At 38.5% G+C, this 27,010-nt stretch overlaps 1 protein-coding gene across 5 annotated transcripts in view; it reads right to left on the bottom strand.

Annotated features, from left to right (window-relative positions):
- Positions 1-17,590, bottom strand: part of LOC107850201 (protein ILITYHIA) — a 59,321-nt gene extending 41,731 nt beyond the window's left edge. For all 5 annotated transcript variants that reach the window (XR_007048696.1, XM_016694616.2, XM_047401861.1 and 2 more), the window contains exons 1-12: positions 17,203-17,590; positions 5,393-5,769; positions 5,172-5,303; positions 4,662-5,043; positions 4,405-4,551; positions 3,974-4,285; positions 3,725-3,798; positions 3,020-3,096; positions 2,855-2,891; positions 2,602-2,768; positions 1,086-1,266; positions 157-234 (exon numbers count right to left, since the gene is read on the bottom strand). Coding sequence is in view for 4 of the 5 variants with exons in the window: in XM_016694616.2 (XP_016550102.2) it covers positions 157-234; positions 1,086-1,266; positions 2,602-2,768; positions 2,855-2,891; positions 3,020-3,096; positions 3,725-3,798; positions 3,974-4,285; positions 4,405-4,551; positions 4,662-5,043; positions 5,172-5,303; positions 5,393-5,769; positions 17,203-17,317 (2,079 nt within the window). In the remaining variant the exon portion in view is untranslated. The remainder of the gene's footprint in view (positions 1-156; positions 235-1,085; positions 1,267-2,601; positions 2,769-2,854; positions 2,892-3,019; positions 3,097-3,724; positions 3,799-3,973; positions 4,286-4,404; positions 4,552-4,661; positions 5,044-5,171; positions 5,304-5,392; positions 5,770-17,202) is intronic.
- Between the last annotated feature and the right edge of the window lie 9,420 nt (positions 17,591-27,010).

Below are 27,010 nucleotides of genomic sequence, written 5' to 3'. Positions count from 1 at the left end.
TCATGATTTAGACATGATGCAGGGCAATGCCTAAAAACAATATAGTTTTCCAAAACTTTCCATATCAGCATTCCTCAATGATATGTAAATCTTTCAAAAATCAGTAATGGTCTTTCACAAAAAATGGGAAGTAACATAAAAGAAGTTGCAGTTCACCTTGCACAAACCAACCACATTAGCTGTGACAAGACCAATGACATCAACACCATGTTTATGCAAACATTTTTGCACCCTCTGACAAACAACAAAAAGAAAGAGGTTTAGACAAATTAAGTGAAATATGCATAAGATAATTTCTCATCTAGAAGGAAAGACCGAAATTAAAGGCCACATAAGAGGGAAATAAAAATTAAAAAGAATAACTGAACTCATCCAAGTGTTAGCAAATCCTGATGAGTCCAATAACTGTGCAAAACCAATAGTCATAGTCTCATACAATAGTCTTGTAAAAACTAATTTATACTATCCACAGAAGCTCCAACTATGCATGCCAAACAAACATGTTAAGCAATAAGAAAAGCTAAAAGTGAACTTTTAAGTTCTAACGTGGTGCTTCAAAAGACTAGACACTTTCAAGCACAGAATTATCACTATTCCCTTCAACTTTCCCGATAAGTTTTATTCAAACTGTTTAGATTATTAGGGTCATATCTTCATAAACTTCAGCAAGATATAATCTCGTACCACTTAAGCAAGGTATATAGAGCAAGCTATATATCCTAGTGGATTTCCAGAGTCCTACTTGCTATCACTGTTAAGAGCAAAGTGCTAAATTTCATCATGGTACACACCAAGTATATGCCCTCATATTTGTACAATTGTTTAGTAGTTTCAAGATTTATGTTTCAGTGAGTTACATATATGGCATTGTTTCTCCCCCCACGGCTACTCTTCCTGCTTGCTTCCCAAATCAAAAGAAAAGGAAAGCAAGAATTAAAAGGAAATATTAAATCATTTTAGGATGCATCAGGTAAAGAGCAGATAAATGTTTTCTTTCTTTATCTTGTTTTGGAGGTCAAAGAAAAATCAAATCTAAGCAACAGTTGGATCCAGGACATACAAAACAAGCAAGAGTAGTACATTACCCTCCACACAGAATTTCTTTTTGCTGTACCAATACATGGATGATGGGAGCAGAAAACAACTTGCAAACACGCACTTGGTGCAGCAGCCAAAGTAGCAGACGACATTATAATCAACGTCTTGACCATAACCTCAACAGATGGAACAAATGGAACTTGAGCATCCACTAAATTTTCAGTATCACTACAAGCAAAGCAAACCATTGGTCCAATGTTATTTGAATCAGAAGAAATGTAAAGTACTTGAACATGAACTAGTTAGATATATCAATGCCAGTTGAATTTTGCTTCAATTTATGCTATAAATCACCTTTAAAGACCCAAAGGATAATTCATAACAAGTATTTCAACAAGTAAACTGAGGAGACCACAAAGGTTTATTTGAGTTTTAAGCACAAACCTCAAGTACAGCACACATATACGCAGAATAAAGGAACAAACTACATGATCCAAGAGAATACTCATAATACAACACTAATATGAGTAGGCAATCACACGAAAAATATAAAGCAAAACTATAAAAATAAAGTGCAGCTATTAAATGGAAATGCTGATGCCGTGTACTGGTTAAGAGAATGCTATTTCACCCCGAGGTATTGGTCTAGTGTTAAGAACGTAGTGCATGATGCTTGGGTCAGGTGCACATCATGGATTAGAACTCTGCCGCAGACAAAAGCTTGATATTTGAGTGGAAAAAGGTACCAGGACAGGCCAATCAAACATCTAGTTTCAAATCGTGTCCAACTGACCATAAGAGATTTCTCGGTTATAAAAAAGTAATAAAATGCAGAGAGTTAAAATTTTCTAAAAATTCAGTTCTAGTGAACCTTGAAAAAAAGGGGCAGCCCAGTGCACTAAAGCTCCCGCTATGCGAAGGGTCCGAGTAAGGGGGCCCCCACCACAAGGGTGTATCGTACGCAGCCTTACCTTGCATTTCTCCGAAAAAAGAAAATGTTGCCACATAAATTGGAATAAGGGAACCACCACCACCACCCGCCTCTTCAGGGAAAAGACGGACGGAAAATACAATTAAGAGACATGAAAGCCCAAATTTTAAAATTTCTAAGCAATATAGAAACTCAAGCACATTCGAGTACTGCCGCATGACTTAGATACGTCACCTAAAATTGGCCCTGTTCCTAGCTAAGATCTAGGCATCCTTGACCAAATCAGGTCAAATGACCCACGTTACCTATAGAGTAATAGAACATCTAATCTTAATAACTTGCCTTCTTTTCATGGCTGCAGAGCTAACAAGGTCCATTCCGAGACAAAATAGGTTCTTTTTTCTTTTTTTGTGGCTGCAGAGTAACAAGGTCTATTCCGAGACAAAATAGGTTCTTTTTTCTTTTTTTGTGGCTGCAGAGTAACAAGGTCTATTCCGAGACAAAATGGGTTCATTTCTCTTTATTTGAGATAGTAGACAGTGAGTTCTTTTAACTTAAATTTTCTTTTAAAATAGCTTTGTCTATAGGTTTAGGGTGGAGAATGTTAAAAGTGTAAGCTATAGAAATTTCACCTCATCTTCATTTGAAGAACCTTTTCACCAACAACAGAGAGATAACACGAAAACTCAACCATTAAAGTTTCAGATAACTGTGGGGTAGCAGAAAGTATCCTCCTTGTAGAATTATAAGCTGCTCTCCGGATATCCCAATTTGGATGGCATAGTAAAAAGAGTATAAACTGTAAAGGATTAAGTACCGGTTAGAAATAAAGACAAATTCACTAAAGCATGATGACACCCAATTAGATAAACCTTGACAATTAACCTGCATTAACGTCTTGGCAGCAAAAGTCTCCAATACCCTGCAGAAAAGCGACATTCAATTTCAATATTGATACTTTCTGGCAACAATAAAAGATATGCACAGATAGCAAACTCAGACTAGGAACCTTCTTCAAAGTAGGATTCCCATGTGCACCATAAAACTAACCTTTGTGAATGATCCACCAGCATCACCTCAAAAAGGTCATGACAAGCCAAACAGTCCTCGATTGATAATTTTGAGGCCTGGAATGAATATTGAGCCAAGTTAACAGCGCCTTAAGAAATTGCAATAAAAAAATATACAGCATTCTCATTCATCTTGTATCGAGTTATAGGTTCTCGGATAGAAGGGCATAGAAGTATCTCGGCATTATACCTCATACACTGTTGCGAACTTCTTAAGATGCCTATGAGCTTAAACCACTCAAAATGTCAAAGAGGAAAAAATCAACATCCTGGACTGACAGGTGATAATTATGCAAAAAAAAAACAAGTTTAAGACCTCCCACTAAGAAGCTATGCTGCTTGGACACTTCAAAAATGTCAGCAGGTGATTGTCAGATTCTCCACAAGTAGTCTAATTTTGGAGAATCCGACACGGGTGCGGCATCGAAAGTGAAAAGTCTGCGCAACTTAGCTAAGAATAGTAAAGGTCAGGAAGAAGGTCGTTGAAATTTGAAGAGATGAGGCCTTTGAAAAGAGTACTACTTCTAATTGTTCAGACTACAGGAGTGCCACCAAAAATTGTGGGCAAGAATGAGGTCGACCTCATATAAAGTTCCAACAGAGAGAATATCATCGTATGCTTCTTCTGTACCAACTGCTAACAACAATCATTCAAAATGACCAAAAAATAGCTCAGAATATTCACCAGAGGAATTGGCACCACTTGCGGCTCATTCTGTGATACCAATGACCAAATTTTCTCCTTTATTATAGTCTCATCTAACAACAGCAGCAAAGGCAAAATTAGAATGTGCAATAAGCAAAAATCCATATGAAAAGAAGTAACTGCATTGAATCACAGAATGCGAAAATTTAGGTCAGCAACAAAATTTTTGTCACTACGTCAGTGGCCATTATTATTCATGCACCACAAAAGTGAAACGTCCTAATAAACCTGCTTTAACATCCACTGCAGCAAGTTTTGACACACAGAGCAATGCATAGATGCCATCCAACCGCTGTGCTGCTTTCGTGTAACCAGTTTTAACAAGTTGTATAAGAGCTGCCAGCAGCGAGGACATCTGTGGAAGAACATCAGCACTTTGGCACATTACTCGCAGGCAGCGAAGATGACCTCTTCTAAGTGTTTCCTTCTCTTTGAGACCTGACGCAATGAGAGATATAACATCGGGCTGAATTGCATCAGCACATTTTGAAGTCCAAGCAGCCAAACAAGATAAACATGCAAGCTTGACCTCTTCATTACCTGGATAAACATAAGGAATAAGACAGAGATCTGTAAGCTAAAGAAGACACTGAAGGAAAAGGAAGTATCAGAGAGAAGCTAGGCACACACATCAACGTGATAAAGATACCAAAACCTACCATCATCCTTGTAACAAGACAAGAGGAAATTACAAATAGTCTTTGACAAGCTGTTAAGGTGTTTTCCTTCTGGAGAATTTGACAATTCTTGCAGTGCATTTATCATGCCAACTCTCTGATAGGGAAATGTAAGCCTTCCTTCTGAACCTGTAAGTATTCCAGATCCAGTAAGTTGCAAACTAGTTAGTCTGTTGTTGTCACTAGTTCGAAAAATGTCATATCAATAAGTCAAAGGAAAATATAAAGTTAGAAACAACCTCCAATAACCAATTTGACTGCATTAAACATAGCTTCTATAGCATCTGGACTGCTAGATTTTATGCTTAAGCACCTTACGATGGATACAGCAGCAATCCTTCTATATTCATCTGCATGTCTCACCTGTGGCAGTAACACTGAAAGAATCTCTACAGCATATTTACTCAAATCAAGTTTAGCAGATTGCAGAAGGATCCCAACTGATTCCAAGACAATCTCCGGATTTCGTTTCAACATCTTGACAGATGAGGGAATGACAGTGGTCTTAAAATCTTCATGTGTCAAACGGGAAAATAATGGAATGAAAGCATCACTGAGGCCCTTTGGTGGCTTTTCTCTTGAATTTAGAACAGCATTAACATACATCTCAAGAAAATTTTGCTGCAGAGAGGAACAACACAATATATGTAAAGATAAAGCACAGAGGAGGCCTAGGAGGATCCTAACATCTTTGGCTTCAAGTGCCATAGCTTCTACAACCCAAGAATTGCTTGAAAACCAGTTCATACCTTCCATTGATCAAATGAAGGTGGATTTGCACTTGAAAATTCTAGCATCAAGAGTGTAAGCTCAGGACAATCCTTGTAAGTGATCCTTGAATCCCTTAGTTCATCCATGAAAGTTCTGTAAATATCTGGTGCCTGAAAAGAGAAACACATTATAAAGAAAATTAGGACCTCTAAAACCATGCTTCAATTAAGACCTGAAGATTAGTCAAACGAGATGAAACCTTTGAAAACAAAAAGAACAAGATTTTTTTGCAGGTCCGTCTAACATGGGAGGATCCTTGCATACCAATATGCAAGACTGATGCTTGTGCTTGTGCTAGTCGACACATTGCATTCTTTGACACTGAGGAAAACTGGCTATTAGTTAGGAGAAGACAAGACCAACTTAAGAGTCTGTGGCACCCTATATAGGATTGGAATTTGAACTGTTTTTCCATGAATTGCACAAGGGTTCCAGCAAAAGCTCTCATAAATAAAGTTTCACCCAATGCTTTCTTAACCACATCATCCACTGCAGCCCTTGATCCTCGATCATCATAAATAAATGTTGTACTGAAAATTACTTCTACCAACAGGGAAGCAATTTCAGTGGTCATCTCTGTAGAATTCAAAGCCGACAGTGAGCTTCAAAAAATACACATAAAATCCTAGCACTAGAAAGAGTAAATATGCATTTAATTTCTAACAGGAATACTTCACTAAAGTGAAATCTAGAAATGCACCATGAAAGACCACCCATTTATCACCCGTTCATTCAAGAACGAAAATGTTTTACAACTTCTCTCAAACTCGGTATATCACATAAGCAACATTACACCATCTCTACCATAACGACAGGTCAAACTCTGTGCAATCAATTAATGTCAACAATGTTCTTTGTAGAGAAGTGACCTAACAACCCCTATACTCGTTTCACCTTGTGGTACATGAAAGACAAATATCACCCGCGCTCGTTCTAAAACAGAAGAGCAGATTATGCTTTCAACCTAACCAACAAACAAACCCCATCACCACCACCACCCACCCAGAAAACAACTACAATGATGGTCCTAAAGAGGTAAATTAAACAATTCTATCCAATGGCAATTTTTTCTGATTTGTCATAATGAGTCTCTCATTTCCTATGTTGTGATGGTTTCTAGTTTGTCATCCTATCATAATGAAACTATCGAAGTTTCTTTTTTTTCGCAAAGATAAAACTATTCAAGTTGTATGACCACTTCATCCAAGAGCTTAAGTTGTTAGAGAGAGCACACTTTTATTTACTTAATTATACTCTCAACGCACACATCCCCACATGCGCGCATGATTCTTTTTTTTCATGAACTAAACATGCGGAAATATTTTTTGATAATGAGCAGCAGTGAGACTTGAGACTTGATACCAGATACCAGAACCGCTCAAGCTTTTATACCATATTAAAGTTATATGATCATCTTAAGCAATTAGAAAGAGCAAACGTTTTCCAACTTGCTCAATATATATCACAAGGTATACTGCATCCTGATTCATTAATGTAAACAAGGACCACTTAGTTTGGGGAAAAAATTATTTCCATTAATTATGTGCATCAGCCTTACAGTAGATAAGTCGGTACTGACTATACAAACCATAACCAAGAAAGGTATCAAACCTTCAAAACATCATGCAGAAGTTCTCAACAATTACCCTCTATAGCTAATATTAAGTATATCATAAATAGAATCTTGGAGAATGTGCACATCTTGATGATACTATAATGTAGGAAAATTGCAAGATTCACAAGCCTAGAATTGACAATGCAACCGTAGCACTAAGAATTGATCAAGCTCTCCCCCATTAGCTGAAAGTTGCAGGTAAAAGATGAATTTGCTGGGATTTGGTAGAGAATGAATGGCAAAATAATAGAGTGGTAAGACCACCCAGGCAGCGGAAAGGGTAACGGAGGAGCAAGAAAAACAAGCTAAAAGATCTTACAATATTTTTAGAAAGATCCCCAAAGAATGACCCCCAAATGTTAGGTTTTCATAAAGCACCAGAAAGAAACAACGATATCACCAAAACCAAATAAATCAAATCTTTTTTATAACTGAAAAATCCAAGGGCTAGTCGCACATGGTATGTAACTTGCATATAATGAGCCCCCCCCTTTTATCCTTCTTAAATCATACTTCTGTATGTGACATCCTTCGATCCTGTAACCCACGATGTATCACATCCTGTGCTCTTAGTACTAGGCCAAAGCTCTGGGGGCAAGAAACTAAATCAATTTTTTTACAAACTGGAATATGAATCTGCTTGGATGGGCTTATAGCTCATGGCTTATAAACCAAAAGAGAAGTTAGGATTTCTAACTTATGGCATTTGGCTTATTTTTTGTTACTTTGGCTTAAAACCAAGTAGTACTTGAAACTATTTTTAATCTTTCGCAACCAGTATAAAGGTGCTTAAAAGCTATTTTGGCTTAAAAGCACCTAAAATAAGCCACTTCCATTACATTATCACCAATCCCCTTTTTCTTTGATAATCAAAATTTCTCAACATTGCAAACCAAGATGGTGCGGAAAAAATATGTAAAATGTGAAGTCGTGGCTCAATTACAACCATCCTTTCAAGTCAACAATAATACACTTCAAATACACCCGCAGGTTGCAGCGCCATCTCCTCTCATGTTAGAATATTTGCCACAGTTACTTTCCTCCATCATACTAACACCCCCATACATGATCACTCATAATTCACTTGCTACTCCTAATGCAACAGAAAGCTCTAACATTTTATTCATGAATTCACATATTCAAAAAGAAGATACACAAATCAACATGTCTCCAAGATTGCAAGACTCAAAACATACTGGATCCAACTGCAACTTGTAGTACATTTATCATTTACCTCATAAATATCAAATGCACGTCCATTGTTTTTTTAATGAAGTATCATATGCATGTTCACATTAGACAAAATAAGACCCTCTATAAGCACATCAATGTTTCTAGTCATCCATTAATCACATCAACGTAGTAACAACTTTTTATGCCTCTCTAGACAAAGGAAATATGTGCTTTGTACATTCTTTTTTTAAATCACCAACTAGAGAAATGCTTAGCCTAAAAAGGTTGCAACGAAAAGCAAAATTTTACCTAAAGACGGCTAATCAAACTTAGGCAACTACGCACCAGCTCCTGATTCATTGAGTAACTCTTGGGTAAAGTATTAAAATAATAAGAGTTATATCGTCTAACTTCATTCAAATATGAACCTTGGATTCTTATATAGAGAGAGAGAGAAGATAGGGTTTCGACATGCCTGCTTTTCTCTATTATATAGAAGATAGGATTTCGACATGCCTGCCTCAGCAGGCTGTTCCGTGATTTTACTACATCACCTCAAATTAATTATTATAAATCATTTATACATTAAAAAATTAATAATATTTAATTAAAAAATAAAATAAACATTTATAACATGTCTGCTTCGGCTGCTTCAACCGTGATTTTACTATATCACCCCCAATTAATTAATTATTAGTCATTTATGTATTAAAAAATTAATAATATCCAATCCGTGATTTTACTGTATCAACCATAATTAATTATTATAAGTTATTTATGTATTACAAAATTAATAATATTTAATTAAAAAATATAAAAGAAACATTTGTTTCAGCTGTTTCAATCGTGATTTTACTACATCACCCCTAATTAATTATTATGTCATTTATGCATTAAAAATTAATAATATTTAATTTTAAAAAAAGTAAAAGAGTCATTTATGACATATTTGCTTCAGCTACTTTCACCATAGTTTTACTAAATATCACCCATATTAAATTATTATAAGTTATTTAAGTATTAAAAAATTAATATTATTAATAAAAAAGATAAAATATACATAAAAATAATAAATTAACTCTTGATATTTTAAGTTAACTTAATGTCTTATATGAGGTCTACTTAAATTTTTTTCACAAGTATTTTTTATAGTGATTTAGCTATGTCACTTCTAATTAATTATGTAAGTCATTTAAAACATTTATGTTTTGTTGATTCAATCGTGATTTTACTATATCATCCCTAATTAATTATTATGATCATCTAAGCACTGTGCCACTTAAATTGGAACAGAAAAAATATTATAAATCACAATAATTAAAATTTTAAATTATTAAAAAATATAATTGGCTATTGAGGACACAAAACTCTAGACAAGGAGAGTAACAATATTATTCAAAAATTACATAAAAAGTATTGTAAATTACAATAATTAACAACTTAAAATAGCTAAAAACAATTTAATCTGCTATATATTTCAAAAAAATAGGTAAAAATACTATAAATCACAATAATTAACAACTTAAAAAATTTAAAAGATATAAAATATTTGGTTGACTCTCGAAATTATATTAGTGCCACTTAACTTGGAATAGAAAAAAAGTATTATAAATCACAATAATTAAAAACTTAAATTATTTAAAAATATAATTGACTATCAATGCTACAAAACTTTGGACAAGAAAAGTAACATGTATTATTTGAAAATTACATTAAAAATATTATAACTTACAATAGTTAACAGCTTAAACTATCTAAATACATATTAAAAGTATGATTAACTATCTAAATTCTATTTGTGTCACATAAACAGAGATAAAAAATAACATATATTGAACATGTGCTAGATCAAGGATGAATCTTAGAATGTATATGCAATCTTTTTTTTAAGAAAAAACTTTTGTTTAAATGTATAAAAATTGAAAAGGTAAGTTCTAATACAACACACCAAACAGTGTATAAGAAATAATGATAGCATAAATAATACCAATATTACTAATACAAGCAGTATTAATGCAAACATTACCAATACATTCTATTCAAAATTATTTTTATACACTCTAACAAACAACTCCTACGTTTCAATGGTACGAACATATACAAAAGCAAAATTCGATAAAACACCTACAGAAATATGTTTTATCGTGTTCTCAAAGTCAAATAACTTAAATCAATATGACAGATGGTAACTTATAGTTTTCTTTTTTATATAATTTTCGAAACACATTAAAAAAAAAAAAGCCCAGCCCAGTGCACTAAAGCTACCACTATGCGCGGTGTCTAGGGAAGGACCCCACCACAAGGGTGTATTGTACGCAGCCTTAACTTGCATTTCTACTAGAGGCTGTTTCCAAGGCTTGAACCCGTGACCTCCTGATCACATGGCAGCAACTTTATCAGTTAATTTCGAAACACTTAAAATTTAAATTTAAAATAATTTAACTTCAAAGAACAAGTTGACAAATAAAAGAAAAAGAGGAACGAAAGCAAAAGATGTTTATGTCTGCTTAGTAGCGGAATACGATGCAATTTTGAGTTATTAATTGCAACCCACATGCAATGTAATATGCAATGACTAGATAACACTATATCTTTCCCAACAATTGTTCTCTATTTTATATAATAGGTGTCAAGTCTTATGTATCAATTTTAATCTCATATTTTATACTTAATGTAACAAATCTTAGTCATACAAATAAAGATCTAAACTTTAAAATGCATCGAATTTTGTTATTTGTATTAGTAAGTTATACATAATTATCTTGTGAGATAATTTGGCTCCTAGAAAAATACTATCAAGTAGTTAATATGTTTTGTGTATTCATGTTTTATAATTCATAATTCAAATTGACATTAATCTAACTTATCGTACATAATCAAAATATCTTAATATTGGGCCCGTGCTGACACGGTCATGCTCCTCTAGTATATATATGTGTGTGTGTGTATCATTTTTTAGATTTAGTTGAATTACATCATGGGTGCTCCAGCTAGTTATCCTACAACAACAACAACAACAACAAACCCAGTGTATTCCCACCTAGTGGGGTCTGGGGGGTAAGATGTACGCAGTCCATACCTCTACCTCTAAAGAAGTAGAAAGGCTATTTCCGATAGACCCCCGGCTCAAGGCACGAGATACCACACAAACACATAGTACAGCACAGAACAAGATTACATAACATAAATACGGCACTCATAAGTAATATAAAACAGCGGAAAGCACACAGATTCGTAATACAACATGGAACACGGAATCATAACAGGAATAAAACCCCCACCAAGTACTTCCTTACACTAGCGACCCAACCTGGCCCTAGTCCTCTGCCCTAATTCGCGTCCTCCAGACCTTCCTATCTAGGGTCATGTCCTCGGTGAGCTGTAACTGCTCCATGTCCCGCCTAATCACCTCACCCCAGTACTTCTTCGGCCTACCCCTACCCCGCCTAAAACCATCCAACGCTAGCCTCTCACACCTACGAACCGGGGCATCCATGCCCCTCCTCTTCACGTGTCCGAACCATCTCAATCGGGCTTCCCGCATCTTGCACTCCACTGGCGTCACACCAACCTTCTCCCGGATAGTCTCATTCCGAACTCTATCCCCTCTAGTCAGCCCACACATCCAGCGCAACATCCGCATTTCTGCCACCTTCATTTTTTGGATGTGGGAGTTCTTAACTGGCCAACACTCCGCTCCATACAACATGGCCGGCCGGACTACCACCCTGTAGAATTTGCCTTTAAGCTTGGGCGGCACCTTCTTATCACACAGCACCCCCGACGCGAGCTTCCACTTCATCCATCCCACCCCAATACGGTGCGAGACATCCTCGTCAATCTCACCGTTACTCTGGATCACGGACCCGAGATACTTGAAACTATCCCTCTTACATACCTCCTGTGATTCCAGCTTCACTACTACCTGATTCCCCGGCCTCACGTCATTAAACTTGCATTCCACATACTCTGTCTTGCTTCTGCTCACACTGAACCCTTTAGACTCAAGAGTTTGCCTCCACACCTCTAATTTGGCATTCACACCCCCTCGAGACTCATCTATCAGAACTACATCGTCTGCAAAAAGCATACACCACGGCACCTCCCCTTGAATACGCCGCGTCAACACATCCATCACCAATGCAAACAAAAAGGGACTAAGAGTAGATCCCTGATGCAATCCTGTCAGGACAGTGAAATGCTCTGAGTCTCCTTCCGCCGTCCTCACCTGAGTTTTCGCTCCATCATACATATCCTTAATCGCTCTGGTATATGCCAGCGGTACTCCACTCACCTCCAAGCATCTCCAAAGCACCTCCCTGGGTACTTTGTCGTAAGCCTTCTCCAGGTCGATAAACACCATGTGCAGGTCCTTCTTCCTCTCCCTATACAGTTCCACCAACCTCCGTACCTGGTGAATTGCCTCCGTCGTCGAGCGGCCAGGCATAAATCCAAACTGGTTTTCCGAAATAGACACTATCCGTCTCAGCCTCGCCTCGACCACTCTCTCCCAGATCTTCATAGAGTGACTCAATAACTTAATCCCCCTATAGTTATTGCAACTCTGGATGTCACTCTTATTCTTATAGAGAGGGATCATGGTACTCCACCTCCAAGCCTCGAGCATCTTTGCCGTCTTGAAGATTTCATTAAACAATCCAGTCAACCACCTTATACCAGCCTCTCCAACGAACTTCCAAAACTCCACCGGTATCTCATCTGGCCCCGTCGCCCTACCCCTTCGCATCCTGCGAACAGCCTGTCTAACCTCTTCTACCTTAAAACGTCTACAATACCTAAAATCCCGACACTCCTCTGAGTGCTCCAGTTCCCCTAACACAATAGCTCTATCCCCTTCGTCATTCAAGAGCCTATGAAAGTATGACTGTCATCTACTCTTAATGTGGCCGTCCTCCACCAACACTCTACCGTCCTCCCCCTTAATGCACCTCACCTGATCGAGGTCACGACCCTTCCTCTCCCTAGCCTTAGCGAGTCTAAACAACTTTTTCTCCCCTCCTTTCCCCTGTAACCCTGCATACAAGCTCTCAAAAGCAGCCGTCTTAGCTGCCGTGACTGCTGACTTAGCCTCCTTCCTCGCTAGCTTGTACTCTTTCCTGTTTACCCGCTTCTCCTCTTCATCCTTACTCTCCACCAGCTTAGCATACGCCCCTTTCTTGGTCCCCAACTTTCTTCTCCACCTCTTCATTCCACCACCAATCCCCCCGATGGTGCCCGGCCCGGCCCCTAGAAACACCCAACACCTCACTTGCATTCTCCCTGATGCACCTAGCCGCCCTATCCCACATACTATCCACGTCCCCCCTACACTCCCACACCACCATTCCCGCCAACTTCTCCCTATCTCCCACGCATTCACTGGCGTCAGGCCGCCCCACTTAATTCTAGGTCTACACTCCTTACTCCTCCTCTTTCTATTCTTCTTTATACCCAAATCCATAACCAAGAGCCTATGCTGGGTCGAAAGATTCTCACTCGGGATGACCTTACAGTCCTTACACAACGCCCTATCCCCTTTCCTAAGCAACAAAAAGTCAATCTGGGTCCTGGCTATCGCGCTTCGAAAGGTGATCAGGTGCTCGTCCTTCTTCGGGAAGCCCGAGTTCACCACCACCAGCCCAAAGGACCTCGCAAACTCCAATAGGGTAGCCCCCTCTTCGTTTCTCTCCCCAAAACCAAAACCACCATGCACATCACCAAAGCCTCCCGGTAACGCCCCGATGTGCCCGTTGAAATCTCCTGCTACAACAATCTTCTTCGAGCTAGGCACGCCTCTCACCACCTCCTCCAAAGCCTCCCAAAACTGCATCTTCTCCTCCCCCTCCGATCCCACTTGCGGCGCATAAGCACTACACACGTTCAGGGTAAACCCCCGAATGACCAACTTAATAGTCATCAACCTATCGTTGATACTCTTCACCTCTACTACCTGACCTCTAAGCTCTCCATCTACTAGGATGCTAACTCCATTCCTACGCCTGTCGCTCCCAGAGTACCACAGCTTGTAACCATCCACATCCCTAGCCTTAGACCCTACCCACTTGGACTCTTGAACACACGCAATGTTGATCCTCCTCTTCCTAAGAATCTTCACAAGCTCTATGGACTTACCCTGAAGGGTCCCTATATTCCAAGACCCAACCCTCAGCCTACCATCACTATCCACACGCCCTCCACTATCCCCCCCGCAGCCAAACCTTGGTCTCCCTCCCACTCCCGCCCTTTCCTCGTCCCCCGCCCCCACCACGGCCCCATGCCCCAACCCCCTCGGACATGGCCCTATCCACCCATTACCGCCCACTACCACAACTACACGAAAGTATAAGCAAATATAAAGATATAAACGATGGTAGTAGCAAAGCAGCAGCAAGAAATACAAGAAATACAAATTCGAAAAAATACTCTAGGAACAAAACTATACTCAATTAGGGGGCAAACACCACAGCAACAGCAACAACAGACAACAGACAATATCCACAAATCCCACGCAATTCAAGGTACAGGGGCTACTACTAGCCTAATACGCAGAATGCAATAAAATAAAATAAAATAAAATAAAATAAAATAAAATAAAATAAATTAAAATAAAATAAAATGACAAAGGTTAGAAGTCACCGGATTACGCTTGTAGACCAAGCCGGAAACCACGCCCAGCGTTGACCGGGTTTCCGGTGCTGTGATGGAGCTGCGGCTGCTGTAGACCGAGCGGCGGGTGCAGACGGAGCTGCGGCTGAAGACCGAGCTTCGGCTGTTGGAGGCCGAATCGGCGGCTGGAGACCGGGCGGCGGCTGGCTGGAGACCGGGGGGGTATGGACAGAAAAGGGTGGGGGTGGGAGGGGGTATGAACCGCGAGGGGGGAGCGGCTTGGTCGGGTCGGGTCGGCGCCGAAGGTCGGCGACGGCGACGGGGGCCAGGGACCGGGGCGAGGGGCGAGGGGGAGAGAGAGGGGGTAGGGAGAGAGAGAGAGAGCCGTTAGAGAGAGAGAGCCATTAGAGCGGCGACGGAGGTCGGCACCGGTGACCGGAGGTCGGGGCCGGAGGTCGGGTCGGGTCGGCGCCGAAGGTCGGCGACGGCGACGAGGGCCAGGGACCGGGGGGCCGGGGGCCGGGGCGCGGGAGAGAGAGAGGGGGTGCGGAGAGAGAGAGAGCCGTTAGAGAGAGAGAGCCGTTAGAGAGAAAGCATCATAAATATATGTAATCATTCGAATATTTCTTCCCAGTTCTTGAAAATTCAGCTAGTTATCCTAGATGTCGAAAATTCAAAGACTGGATTGGGAAATGCAAACTCATCCAAGAGCCCATAAAGGACTTGTTCGGAAATATTAGGATGATCCAGTTATAATTCAATTCTACCAAGAGAAAATAAGGAATGCAGCGTTCAAGGAAGCGGGAAGCGGAAAAAGCGACAAGGCTCCCATCATGCATTAAGCAAAGTGCTTGCTTCAGTGAAGTCAAGCGCAATTTAAAAGAAAAAAGACTAAACAGTGCAGCCAAATAGTAAGAAAGAACTAAACAGACCGCAACATCTATATTGGCAATAAAGACAATGTGTATAAGCAGAAGTTTAAATTAAACACCAAAATCAAAGGTTTGATATTGCTGCGAAACAGACCAGCAAAACAATGCAGCAAAATAGCAAAACAGACCACAAGAAAGAAGACAAAAAGAAAAAAAATCTAAATTAATAATGTTTCAACATCTAATTCTTATTCTTCTAAAGCTCATCTACTACATCAAGATTGTCCAAATCTTGTATTCCTTCATTATCATCTTCAACTTCCTCATCTTCCTCAACTCGGCTTGAAGTAGCAACTTCTTTTCCCTTGTTATGTAAGCTTGAAGTAGGGGAAGAAGAAGAAAAATTATCTATGTCTGGTCGCAGCAGTAGTGGAGCCGCAGCAGTAGTGGAGTCCCAGCAGTAGGAGTAAAAAACCCTAGAAAATCTGAAATTTAACACAAGTGGACTCTATTATTTTAATTTAAAATCGACCCTTAAAAGGACAGCAACGTGAAGCGAGCGCTATCTCGCTTCACACGCCTCACCACTACAACCCCGGAAGCTGTCTCTTCTGCAGGGGTGGATCGCCTCAGATCCTAGCGATAGACCCTCACATCGCCTCGTTTTACCACATTAAGCGACAATGTGAGCGCTTCCTGAACACTAATGGAATGGATTGAGAAAACAAATGCTAGTTTCCTCAATCATTCCCATCTATTACAACTATAAGCTGAAGGTTCTCCACTGACTTTAACAAACTTTCACCATAAAAATTGATGTCTTTTATGGTTCTTACCAAAATTTGAAATGAATACTAAAAAGGAAAACACGGTGATACTTTAGCATTGTAGTACAATGGCAACATAACCATATCCAATACTCCTCTTCTGCAATAAGCTCCGTAAATTATGGTTTTCCAATTGTATCAACAAGTAGCTAAGATAAAAGAGAATGGTGTAATCAATGACAAAATGATTGACCAGGATGAGCAAATAAACAATCAAACCATCAAACACACACCAGGCTGACGTTGAAGCCCTTTCGTCATTGATAGTTCTTGATAAGTTAATGTGCCAAACACAAAGCAACTTTTCCAAATACGGGTGCTTCCATCACACAACATTTGAATCATTAGGGCCGCAAGATAATGGCATGCTACAGAGAGCTGCTTGACAAGCTACATTGACTGCAGGAGATCTTGTATCAATAGTAGAGGCTGCCCCCTTCGACTAGTCCGTATATGTACTACTGAACTCCCTCACTGAAAATCCTGAATCCGCCCCTGGGCATAGCCTTATTATTCCATTTCCTTTCATATTTCTGTTCCTATGCTACTGATAAAATAATAAAGAATATGAAGACACGTGATCTTTTTCTTCTCTATGGGTGCACCTATATGGAGAAATATTATTTTACCCTAAGCTGGATTATTTTCCAGTGTTGCATTGTGGTCAAGGTGAAATTTAGCCTGAAAGGACAGCGTTTTGATGATACTTTACATTGAAAATTATGCATCTCTAAGAGAATATCTGTAAAGGAAAAGTAACTTGCTCCTTTTGAATGCAAAATGTTTCCTGCGCATAAAAAATACTTGGCCAAAAAAGAAAAGAAAATGCTATCCGTCGTAGCAAACAGAGTATATCTCCAAAAAAGAATTCAAAAAAGACATGCATATAATGAACCATAAGAGACAAAATGCAGACCAGAATTAGTGAGAATGGACGGGATCTCATTGCGAAAAATCTGAATTCTGCGTTTGGTGGATGATGTTGCCACTGATGAAGAAATGGAGGTTAGTTCCTCAACTGGATTCGCCATATGGACCGAAAGCTTATTTCAAGATTGAATCGTCGTTGCCTCTCGATCCGGCGAATCCGAAAACGGCGGAGAGGGAGGCACTCGTGACTCACTGTGCAGGAAAATGTGAAACGATGATCTATTTGGAACGATACATTAGGGTTTCAGATGGCTGCAGCAAGCAGGATGGCCACAAGGCTTCAAATAGTATGTAGTATTTGGAAAGAGACAAGCAAGCAGGGGAGCATTTCCAGTGTTGTCCTTTTCCTTTTTCTTTTGCTTTTTTTTTTTCCTTCTAGCCGCCCTATTGAAAAAACTTTTGACCGGATCATGTAGAATAGTAAACGAGGGCAGCGCCTCAACTATTCACTTCTTTTTGATAAAACCTCATTTAGCTCATATGTCTATTGAACCATTTATTTTTTCTTAAATAATTTCAATTGAACCTAAGGCAAAAAATTTAAATTATATGCACACGCTAATGATATGATAAATTAAATAATGATACGTGGCATTTTAATTTAAAATAATTATAAAAATAATTTTTTAATATATTAGATTAAAATTTAAAAAAAAAATATTAATACCCCCACTACAGCCCTACCCAATCCTACCCCCTTCCCCTTCTCTTCTAAACACCCCTTTCCTCATCTTTGCACAATAGAACCCCTTTTCTCATTTTTGCACAACAGAAACGTAAAATGTGTGTGTGTATATATATATATTCTTCTACTTTTAATATCCCTTTCTTCACCATTGAAGCACTTCGATTCCATCGATACCCCTTTCCCCACCATTGAAGCACTTTGATTCCGTAGATACCCAACAATATCCATCTTCCCTCACTCCTTTATTTCTCCACCAAAACAATACCCAACAACAATTTCAAATGAATTAGTGTATTTTGGGTATTTGTAAAAAGCTAGATTTCGTTGGATATGGATCATCTACCATGGCAGGCACTGATATTTATTGATCTTTAAACAAACTCACCTAGTGAACCCCTACCGTCCTCCCTTTGCAAATTGAGTTACCTTAAATTTCTTGATTTGTCTTATAGCAAAATCACGATGACCAACAGAACCCGTTCATAATCTCCGACGAGGGTTTGATCGTGAATAGGGCTGGGTCGCTGTTTTCATTTCGCCGGAGCTCCAGCGAGCTCGGCGACGAAGGAAATTAAAGAAAAACGGGTCAAATTTCTAACCCCATCGATCCTTTTCTCTCTCCCTCTCTCTCTTTTTTTCTTTAATCTCTCTCGCATCTTTCTCTTACGTTCACTGTCTCTCCACCAATTGTCTCTTCTTGGCACCTTTTTTCTCTCTATTCTCTCAGTTTCTCTACTATTTTCCCCAAATTCTTGTTTTTCCTACTTCTTTGCTATTGGTTTTTCCCTTTTTCCTCCCCGATTCTTCTGTGTGTATTGTATATATGTAGCTGCGTGTGTTGTGAGTTGTGCGGGTTCTGTGAGCTGTGTGCGTATATGGACTATGTGTTTTGTAATGTGTGTGTAGATATCAATTCTTTGTGTATGTTGTGTAGAAGAGAGAATCTGTGTGTGTTGCGTGGGTTTAGTGTGTTTTAATAGCGAGGAATGTATGTGTAGAAGAGAGAAGATGATAGTTTTTTTAAATTACTTTTATGTGTGTTTTTAAATTCTTTTTATGTGTTTTTTTATTGGTTGAAATTTTTTATGTTTAATTTTTTTAATTAATCATGGTTTCTCACTCTCTCAATGAGAGTGTATTATACATGTCACGCCATGTCAATGCCACGTTAGCGATTGGGCTCAATTGACATGTTTTGTGAAGGAGTAAAGGGTTCAATAGGTATATGGCTTAATTGAGGTGCTTAAACGAAAAAAGTCGAATAATTGAGAAGCCTGATATGTATTCAATCTTAGTAAATTTGTCAGATTTTTGTTTAGACATCAAATTATGGAATGTTTATAATTAAAAATAAATATTTTACTAGATATTATGATTCATATTTTGAAAAAGTTTTGTGTTTATAACTTCATTACGCGAAAAAGTTAATACTATCAAATTATTATTTTTTTAATTATATACGTCAATATTAATTGAAACATGCATAAAGTCTTATATTTATTAAAACAAAAATATATAATAAAAAAGGTGAATATATTTTAAGTAGTTATGTAATAAATCTTTAAGAACACGCATTAAATTTTTTCAAAATTAAGTCCAAAGTTCTAATAGAAATGCGTCATCATATGCTTAATAATTGCTCATTCTTTTTCAAAATGAAATTAGGAGAAACAATTGTAAGAATCCTCATTGTGATTTTTTACTTTTGGTTCATTCATTTTATACCTCCTAGTGGTTGCATCATGGTATTTGTGATTTGCGTAAGTGGATGACACAGTTCTCAAGATGGTTAGTTCAGTATTATATGTGTTTTCTATTTTGTATCATGATTTTATTTAAACAAAAAAATATAGCATGTTCTAATTAAAACATTAATATTCTATCAGATATTCTGATTTTTTTAATTAAATTTTGGAATTTTATTAAATAAAATAAAATAGTTCAACAACAAAACATGACCAAATGGTCCAAAAGGAAAAATAAACAGATAATAGAAAATAAAATAAATATTGGCCCGACCCAACACCCGATCCAAAATTATTGACCAGGTTGATAACACTCAACTCACTCTTATGTTTGAAGGGTGAGGCGGTCGTTGCCAATAACCCAACTTGAGTTGGGGTCGAATCTACAATAAGCGAATTATAAATTTCAAGTCCTATGGGTGCTCTAATTACTAAAAGGTTACCCGAAATGCTAATAAATACGACATGTAAAATAAAATGGAGGGAATTAGTTTGTAATGATTTTTTATCAACAATACACAAATATGACACTTTTGATTTAAAATCAAGATTGTAGGAGATCTTGGGATTATATCTACCTAAAAGTAAAAACATGTGGGTTGATGATGGCTTAACATGAAACTTAGTTGTTAGCTAAAGGATAGTCTAGGTCGAAGATTATTGTGGTTAATCTTTCAATAAAACCAAAACAATTTCAACCATTGGCTCTTTCGAGCACCTAACAAGTATGCAATTCGTAATCACCTAAAACTTCAATCAAGCATCCCTATTTATAGGATGACTCTTGACATGATTTACACTCTAATTACACTTATTTCTAAGATTGCAAAAGGTAGTAAATTATAGGCTTAATTGTCCATCATTGTTTTGTCCCCCCCATAACCCTCTTTCAATGATGTTATGGATTACCTCATGTTCACTTTCATCCTCCTTTCAAGGATAATAAAGGGTTTCTAGAGTTTGGGGTTTTCACCCATTAAACTCATTTGGAGATTTGGGGTTTTCACCCACAAATCCAACTCATAAATTCAAGCAATGGCGGAATCCATACTCAACAACTAACAATCATGCAAATTCAATAATAGATACACACAATTATACTTTAGTTCAACATAATCACAGGACTAAATTACTTAGCTACTTATGAAGAAAGCAAAGAGAGATATACCATAAGGATTATCCAAAGCATTCATTCTTCATAGAATTTCTAAGAAATCAAGCCTCCAAAATTAGTTACACACTTACCCAATTAGGTTTTTTGGCTTTTAATTTAAAAATATCTATGAGGTAAGAAATACCTAAAGAAGAAAGACTTTTTGTCTATATAAAGTTTGGGATTCGTCCAAGAGAAATTATAAAACTGCCCTAGGTCATACTCCCGCTTGGCCGTAATCGCATAGGTTCAACTGCGATCATGGCTACGCGACTGCAGTCGTGCTCCATGATCGCATTATGCGAACCATCTTGACTGACCGCGATCGCGGCTCAAGAACTGCGGTCGCGGTAACTGAGGCTGAACTGCTCCAGGTCTCTAACTGCACTCTTTTTGCTTTCATTTATCCCTTTTTAGCTTCAATCCATATCTTTTTACCTTCTCAACTATATACCTGCAAAATATGGATATTAGTGCATTCAAATCATGATGATGTCTCATTTTCTTATGCAAAACATGGTAGTGTGCACAAATATTTAGTGCAAATGAGTGGTAAAATCACCACTCATCAACACCCCCAACTTAAAACCTTGTTTGTCCTCAAGCAACACCACCCTTTACTGTGAGACAACTTTACATGTATGTCCACACTTTATTACCCAATGATCATGATGACTCTAACTTGATTATTAAACTTCTACATCACACACTTTTCACTTTTTGCTAGTGGGTCACTACTTTTCCTTTACTATTATGCCCACATTGTCTTTTCTTGGTTTTCTCACTTTCTTCTTTCTTTCTTTTTTTGCATAAATCATGTCTTTCTTTCCTTTGTTGGATCTTTTCTTTCTTATAATCATTTTTGCTTTATTAGCTTAAGCTTGTAGTCACTTTCTTATGATTTCATGTCCCAACTATACCTTTTTAAATTTTCACCACCCCAACTTAGGCTTTTAGCCTCAAATTGTATTCTTAAGTTCAAGAAGGGCAAGGTTTAAAAGAGGGAAAATAGAAGGATCAAGGTTTTTAATGTGTTTGCCAAAGAGAAGTCCAAAGGCTCAAAGAGGGTGACTAGGGGTAACTCCTATGTATTGGTAGGCTTTTTAGGCTAAAGTGGGCTCCTAATGTTACAAGGTGGTCTATGATTATTTTATCAACCAAACACAATCAAAATTCAGCTTTGAAAGACTAATGGGGCAAGTTCTAGATGGTATAAGTACACTTGAGATATAGAAAAATAAGCTCACACACATAGCATGCGAATTTCGTCAAAAGTGTTCAATTGTTCCTCCCGCTCGAGACAAAGATGGAGTATTCACTATTCTTCCAAAGTTAATTTTTAGAGTCATAGAAAGAGGAAAAGTTTTATCACAAGGTTGCTCACGTCCATGCCCTCAAATTTTGCAAAATTTTTGGACGGAGAGGGTTGTTTGTTTTGCATCCGCACCATGCATAATTTACTAATCATGGCAAAAACCTAAGTTATTGTCTCACATTGTGGCTCTAATACGGGATGACCACCCATATGGCTACTCAGACTTCGCCAATGGGTATGAACGCGATCCCAGTTCATTGATGTCACAAGTACTCAGAATTCCCTTGCATTTATGACCCTGATGCCACGGGTACTCAGACTCCCCTGCATCCATGGCTAAAAACCCAACCACGACACTTTTCCCTTAAGAATGTCGTCACTCAACCTATCATAAGGAAAAACTCGTAAATTAAAACTAAACTAAGGTAACAAACTAAGAACAAAGTAACTAATTCATGCAAATGTGGGCACCATTAGAGTGTCCGAATATTAAAACCTAATTAAAAATAAGAATCATCCAAAATAATAGAAAAGTATGCAGAAATATCAATAATACAGGCCCAAATCAAATGAATAAGGAGACACCCCCAACTGAAAAGGTAGTAGTGTCCCCACTGCATAAATAATCAAGGATAAAAGAGATAAGGGTGCTCCTTAAAATTGCATCAAGGGCTGCTTTCACTCTCGGACTCTGCATCATCACTATTTTCCTCAAGGTCCGTCCACTCCGTTGGGGTCTTATCACCACTCTCCACCCAAGAGGAAGGAAGTCTATCTCGGGGTTTTAGGACCTTTAATAGGCCCTTCACCCTCTTCCACATCTTGGTAAAGAACTCATCCCTTTTTCTCTTTCTTATAACTATTTTTTCATATGTAATCCGAAGGTCTCGGTGTGACTTCGCCAAAGAGGAGTAGGCTTTATTAAGCTTATCAATGGTAGTTTTTTACTTCGTTTGGTCCTCCCTGTACTTTTCATAATCGGCGCGTGACACATATGAATGATGGGTGGTGGAAGGCTCTCTCGGTCCTTGGGGCAAACTAGACACAAGCTTCCTGATGGCTGCAATATCAACTTCAATCTCCTCAAGTGGTCCGATAGTGGTTGGCCTATGAGATTCAGACTCAATCATGCCAACTTTTTCAAGTTTATCTTTCTCTTCTTTTCTTTGCTAGGTGCACCCTCTCCACGAATCCTTAAGAGGTAGATGGGAGCACCAAGACACACCCATGTATCACTAGCATACTCTTCAACCCCCGCTCTCCTATAAAGCTCAGTAATCAAAGAGGGGAAGAAGAGATACATACCACCTTGGTTCTTAAAGTGAGCCATTTCATTAACCAAAAGCTGACCAACATCCAAATGGATGTTGTCTAGAATTTAAGCAACCATTTGAGCACGTAAATATGGGACTGTTGTTATATGGGTGCAAGGAGAGACTCAGCTACAAATAATGTGCAACCATATCTGAGCCTTAAAAGTGAAACCATTCATAGAGTGTTGCTTTTAATCTTTGCCCAAGAGAATTTCTGGAGCACATCCGTTGCTCCAACCAACCCCCTGATTTATGCCCATTTGCTTTGAATTCACCTATGTCTACATATTGGAGCCCATAAACATCATTGATTTTCTTAGCCCCAACTTTCATCGGTTTGCCCCAAATCTTAATAGTCACATTGAATGGTCAGAGAAGAATACTTCATTGATGTTGGCATAAAACTCACAGACCCATTGTTCATTTGCAACATAGGTATCCAGGGAAAAGCACTGTCACCCTGTGGCTTCAAGTTTGTTATGAAATATTAATAGTTTTCCAGCACATTCTCTAAGCAAATACCTCTTTTCGGGAGCAACTTTGTCCTTGGAAGACCACTGTAGCAGTGAGTGTGGCTCTCAGGTGCCATGAATCAGATGTGATCATACTTGTCCATGAGGTTGTCCTGAAAGCACTAGGCACATATTCTTTCAATCAATGACATTTTAGTATGCAAACTATACCACATTGTTCACTAAAGCTCATTGGAACGGGTGCTTGGTGGTGTTAGGCTAAAAATTAGAAGTATAGGATTTTTGTCAAGGCAGGAAACTGACCTCATTTACAGTAATCGTGGGCCATGACCGCGTTCAGATTTCCGCAATTGTGGCCACCTTACTGTGGTCACGATCCCTGAGGCTGGTTTTATACTAGCTCCTTGTGTTCAAATTTCTTCCAAATTTTCAGGCCACTAGCATGCTCTACAGTATGAATACACATGAAGACCAATTGAACAATGCTAATAAGTGTCTGAATGTGCCCTTTAAAATGCAAATATTATTATTGAAAGTTCATTTGGGCAATGTGTCAAACACTTAGTATGCACACCTTATTTGTCTACATTTTTCACACATGTTTGGGCACTCAAGATTTCCCCACATGTGTGTACACCTTACTAAAGCATCCAACACCACACCATTACCAAGTATGACAACATGGAAAGCATAATAATCAAGACTTTAGGGGCTCTCTTAATAATGCATTCTGGGGCCTATTTTAAAAAATAAAAGCATGGATTCAAGATACCTACTTGTTTTTTTATGCAAGAGGGATGCAAGGAGGTTGTTGGAGAGCTCACAAACTTGGCCAGAATTTAGCCCAATTAGAGAGTAAATTTTTAAAAGGAGTGTGAGGGTAATGAGGGGAAATTAGGGATTAAGTGGCTGAATGCGGACATGCGGGTGACTAAGATCGTGCTTGGGGACCGTGATCTCGGTAACTGGGAGCAGTTCTGCTACCTTATTTTCCTCTGTTCAGCTCTTTGCTTAGTTTTTATATATTTTTCCCCTGTTCAATTTTCAATGCAAAATTGCACACTTTCCCCTTTCCAAGCTCATCCAATGCATTACATAGTGCCACAAATGCATGAGTTATTTATATACAAAAGCTAAAATATATACCACAAAAATATGAAAGAAAGGATACGAGCCACTTTTGTGGCATTTGTGGGTGTCCTCCCACCTAGCACCTTAGTTAACGTCGTGGCACGACATCTTTATTCATCTATCTTTAAGGTGGGTCCTCAAGCCCCTCCTCATTCACCCTCTCACTCTCCACATCCACCACGAAAACAACTTAGAGCTTCGCGGTTTGCTTCCTTTTCTTGCATATTTTGAAAAAAACCTCATCCTCTTGTACCTTAAACTTTATTTCCCTCATCTCCAAATCGACAATAGCTCTTTCGGGGGCCAAGAAAGGATAACCAAGGATGATAGGTACCTCTTGGTCCATTTCATAATCCAACACCACAAAGTTCGCCGGGAGTATAAACTTTTCCACTTTAATAAGGACATCAAAAAAAATTCCCATCAGCCTTTTGATGGACCGATATATCATTAAGAGTCGCATAGAGGTTGGTGTAGGGGCATCCAATCCAAGCTTCTTTTTTATGACAAATGGCTTACGTTGATGCTCGCACCAAGGTCACATAGAGCTTTTGCAAACTCATGCTTCTTGATTGTGCAAAGAATAGTAAACGCTCCGGGGCCATCTTTCTTTTTTGCAACCTTACTATCCATGATAGCACTACACCCTATGAGTGACCTCAATGGTGTGACCTTCATCAAGTTTCTTTTTGGACATCAGCTTTTTTCATTAGCTTAGTGTATCCTGGGATCTCTTGGATCGCCTCGAGCAACAAGATGTTTATCGATAGATTGCTAAGTTTTTCCATAAACTTCCTCAATTTGTTACCTTCCTCTTTTTTATGCAATCATTGAGGGAATGGGGGAAGAACTTAGATTATAGGCCTTAATCCATTTTTTGGCCTTTTAACCTCAAACACTTCTTCGTTACTTTCATCGGTCTCTTTCTTATCAGCTTCTTCTCGACTTTGAGGTAACACCTTTTTTCCTTTAGCTTTGGGTATTTTCTCACTCAAGTCCCCTTTAGATGGCTCATCAAGTGTCTTTTCACTCCTTGTGACCATTGCTAGAACTTTAGCATCATTCTTTGATTAGCAATCGTGTCACTAGAGAGTCTACCTATAGGTCTAACATTTAATTACCTGGAGATTTACCCAATTTGGGTTTCTAATTGCTTGATAAAGGTGAAGTGAGGCACCATAGTTTGAGATAGTTGATAGAAGTCATCTTTTAACTCATGGACCATTTTGTCCGTACCTTTATCTCTATTCTCTATTCTTGCTAACACATCCCTGGTCTTGAAATTTTCGAGGTCGATTGAACTTGACTCCATGTTCTTAGCTTGATCATGAGGGGGGATATAATGTTTATAATCACACTCTCTATCCCTCCAATCTCTATTTCGCTCATGATCCATCCAACCTTGGTTCCTATTTTGCCTTTGATATGCTGGGCGGGAACCCCCCGAGTAGTTAGCCAAATACCAAATTTCCTCATCCAACTTCTTTAATTCTTTATCATCTTCATAAGATTTTGATGCTGCGATATTTATTGATTTCGTGACTACACCCATAACATGCTTTGTCAAAAGTTCAAGTTGCGTTATCATTTTCGCCATGGCCTCGTTCTTCTCTTTATTTCACTTTCTTTGTTCATTGTCTACCATGGAAGTAGTTGAAGGGATCTTAAGAACTTTGGTATCCCGGGTATGCCATCCCCAGTTTTGCTTTGACACTTTTTCTATCAATAGAAAAGCCGTATGGTGGTGTGTCTTCATTATGGCGCCACCCGTCGCATTATCCATCACCATTTTATTAATGGATCAAGGGCATGGTAGAAGATCTTAAGAAGCATCTTCTCCGGGACTTCATGATTTGGGCATTGGGCCAATTTTTCATTAAACCATTCCTAAGCTTTAAACAATGACTCTCTATTTATTTACCAAAAATTCACATCTCATTCCACTTTTGAAGCATTTTATAGGGTGGGAAGTATTT

This window comes from Capsicum annuum, chromosome 12 (genome assembly GCF_002878395.1).
Source record: "Capsicum annuum cultivar UCD-10X-F1 chromosome 12, UCD10Xv1.1, whole genome shotgun sequence".
Classification (NCBI taxonomy): domain Eukaryota; kingdom Viridiplantae; phylum Streptophyta; class Magnoliopsida; order Solanales; family Solanaceae; genus Capsicum; species Capsicum annuum.
The sequence above is the reverse complement of the archived record's forward strand: the minus strand, read 5'-3'. Positions and strand labels throughout refer to the sequence as shown.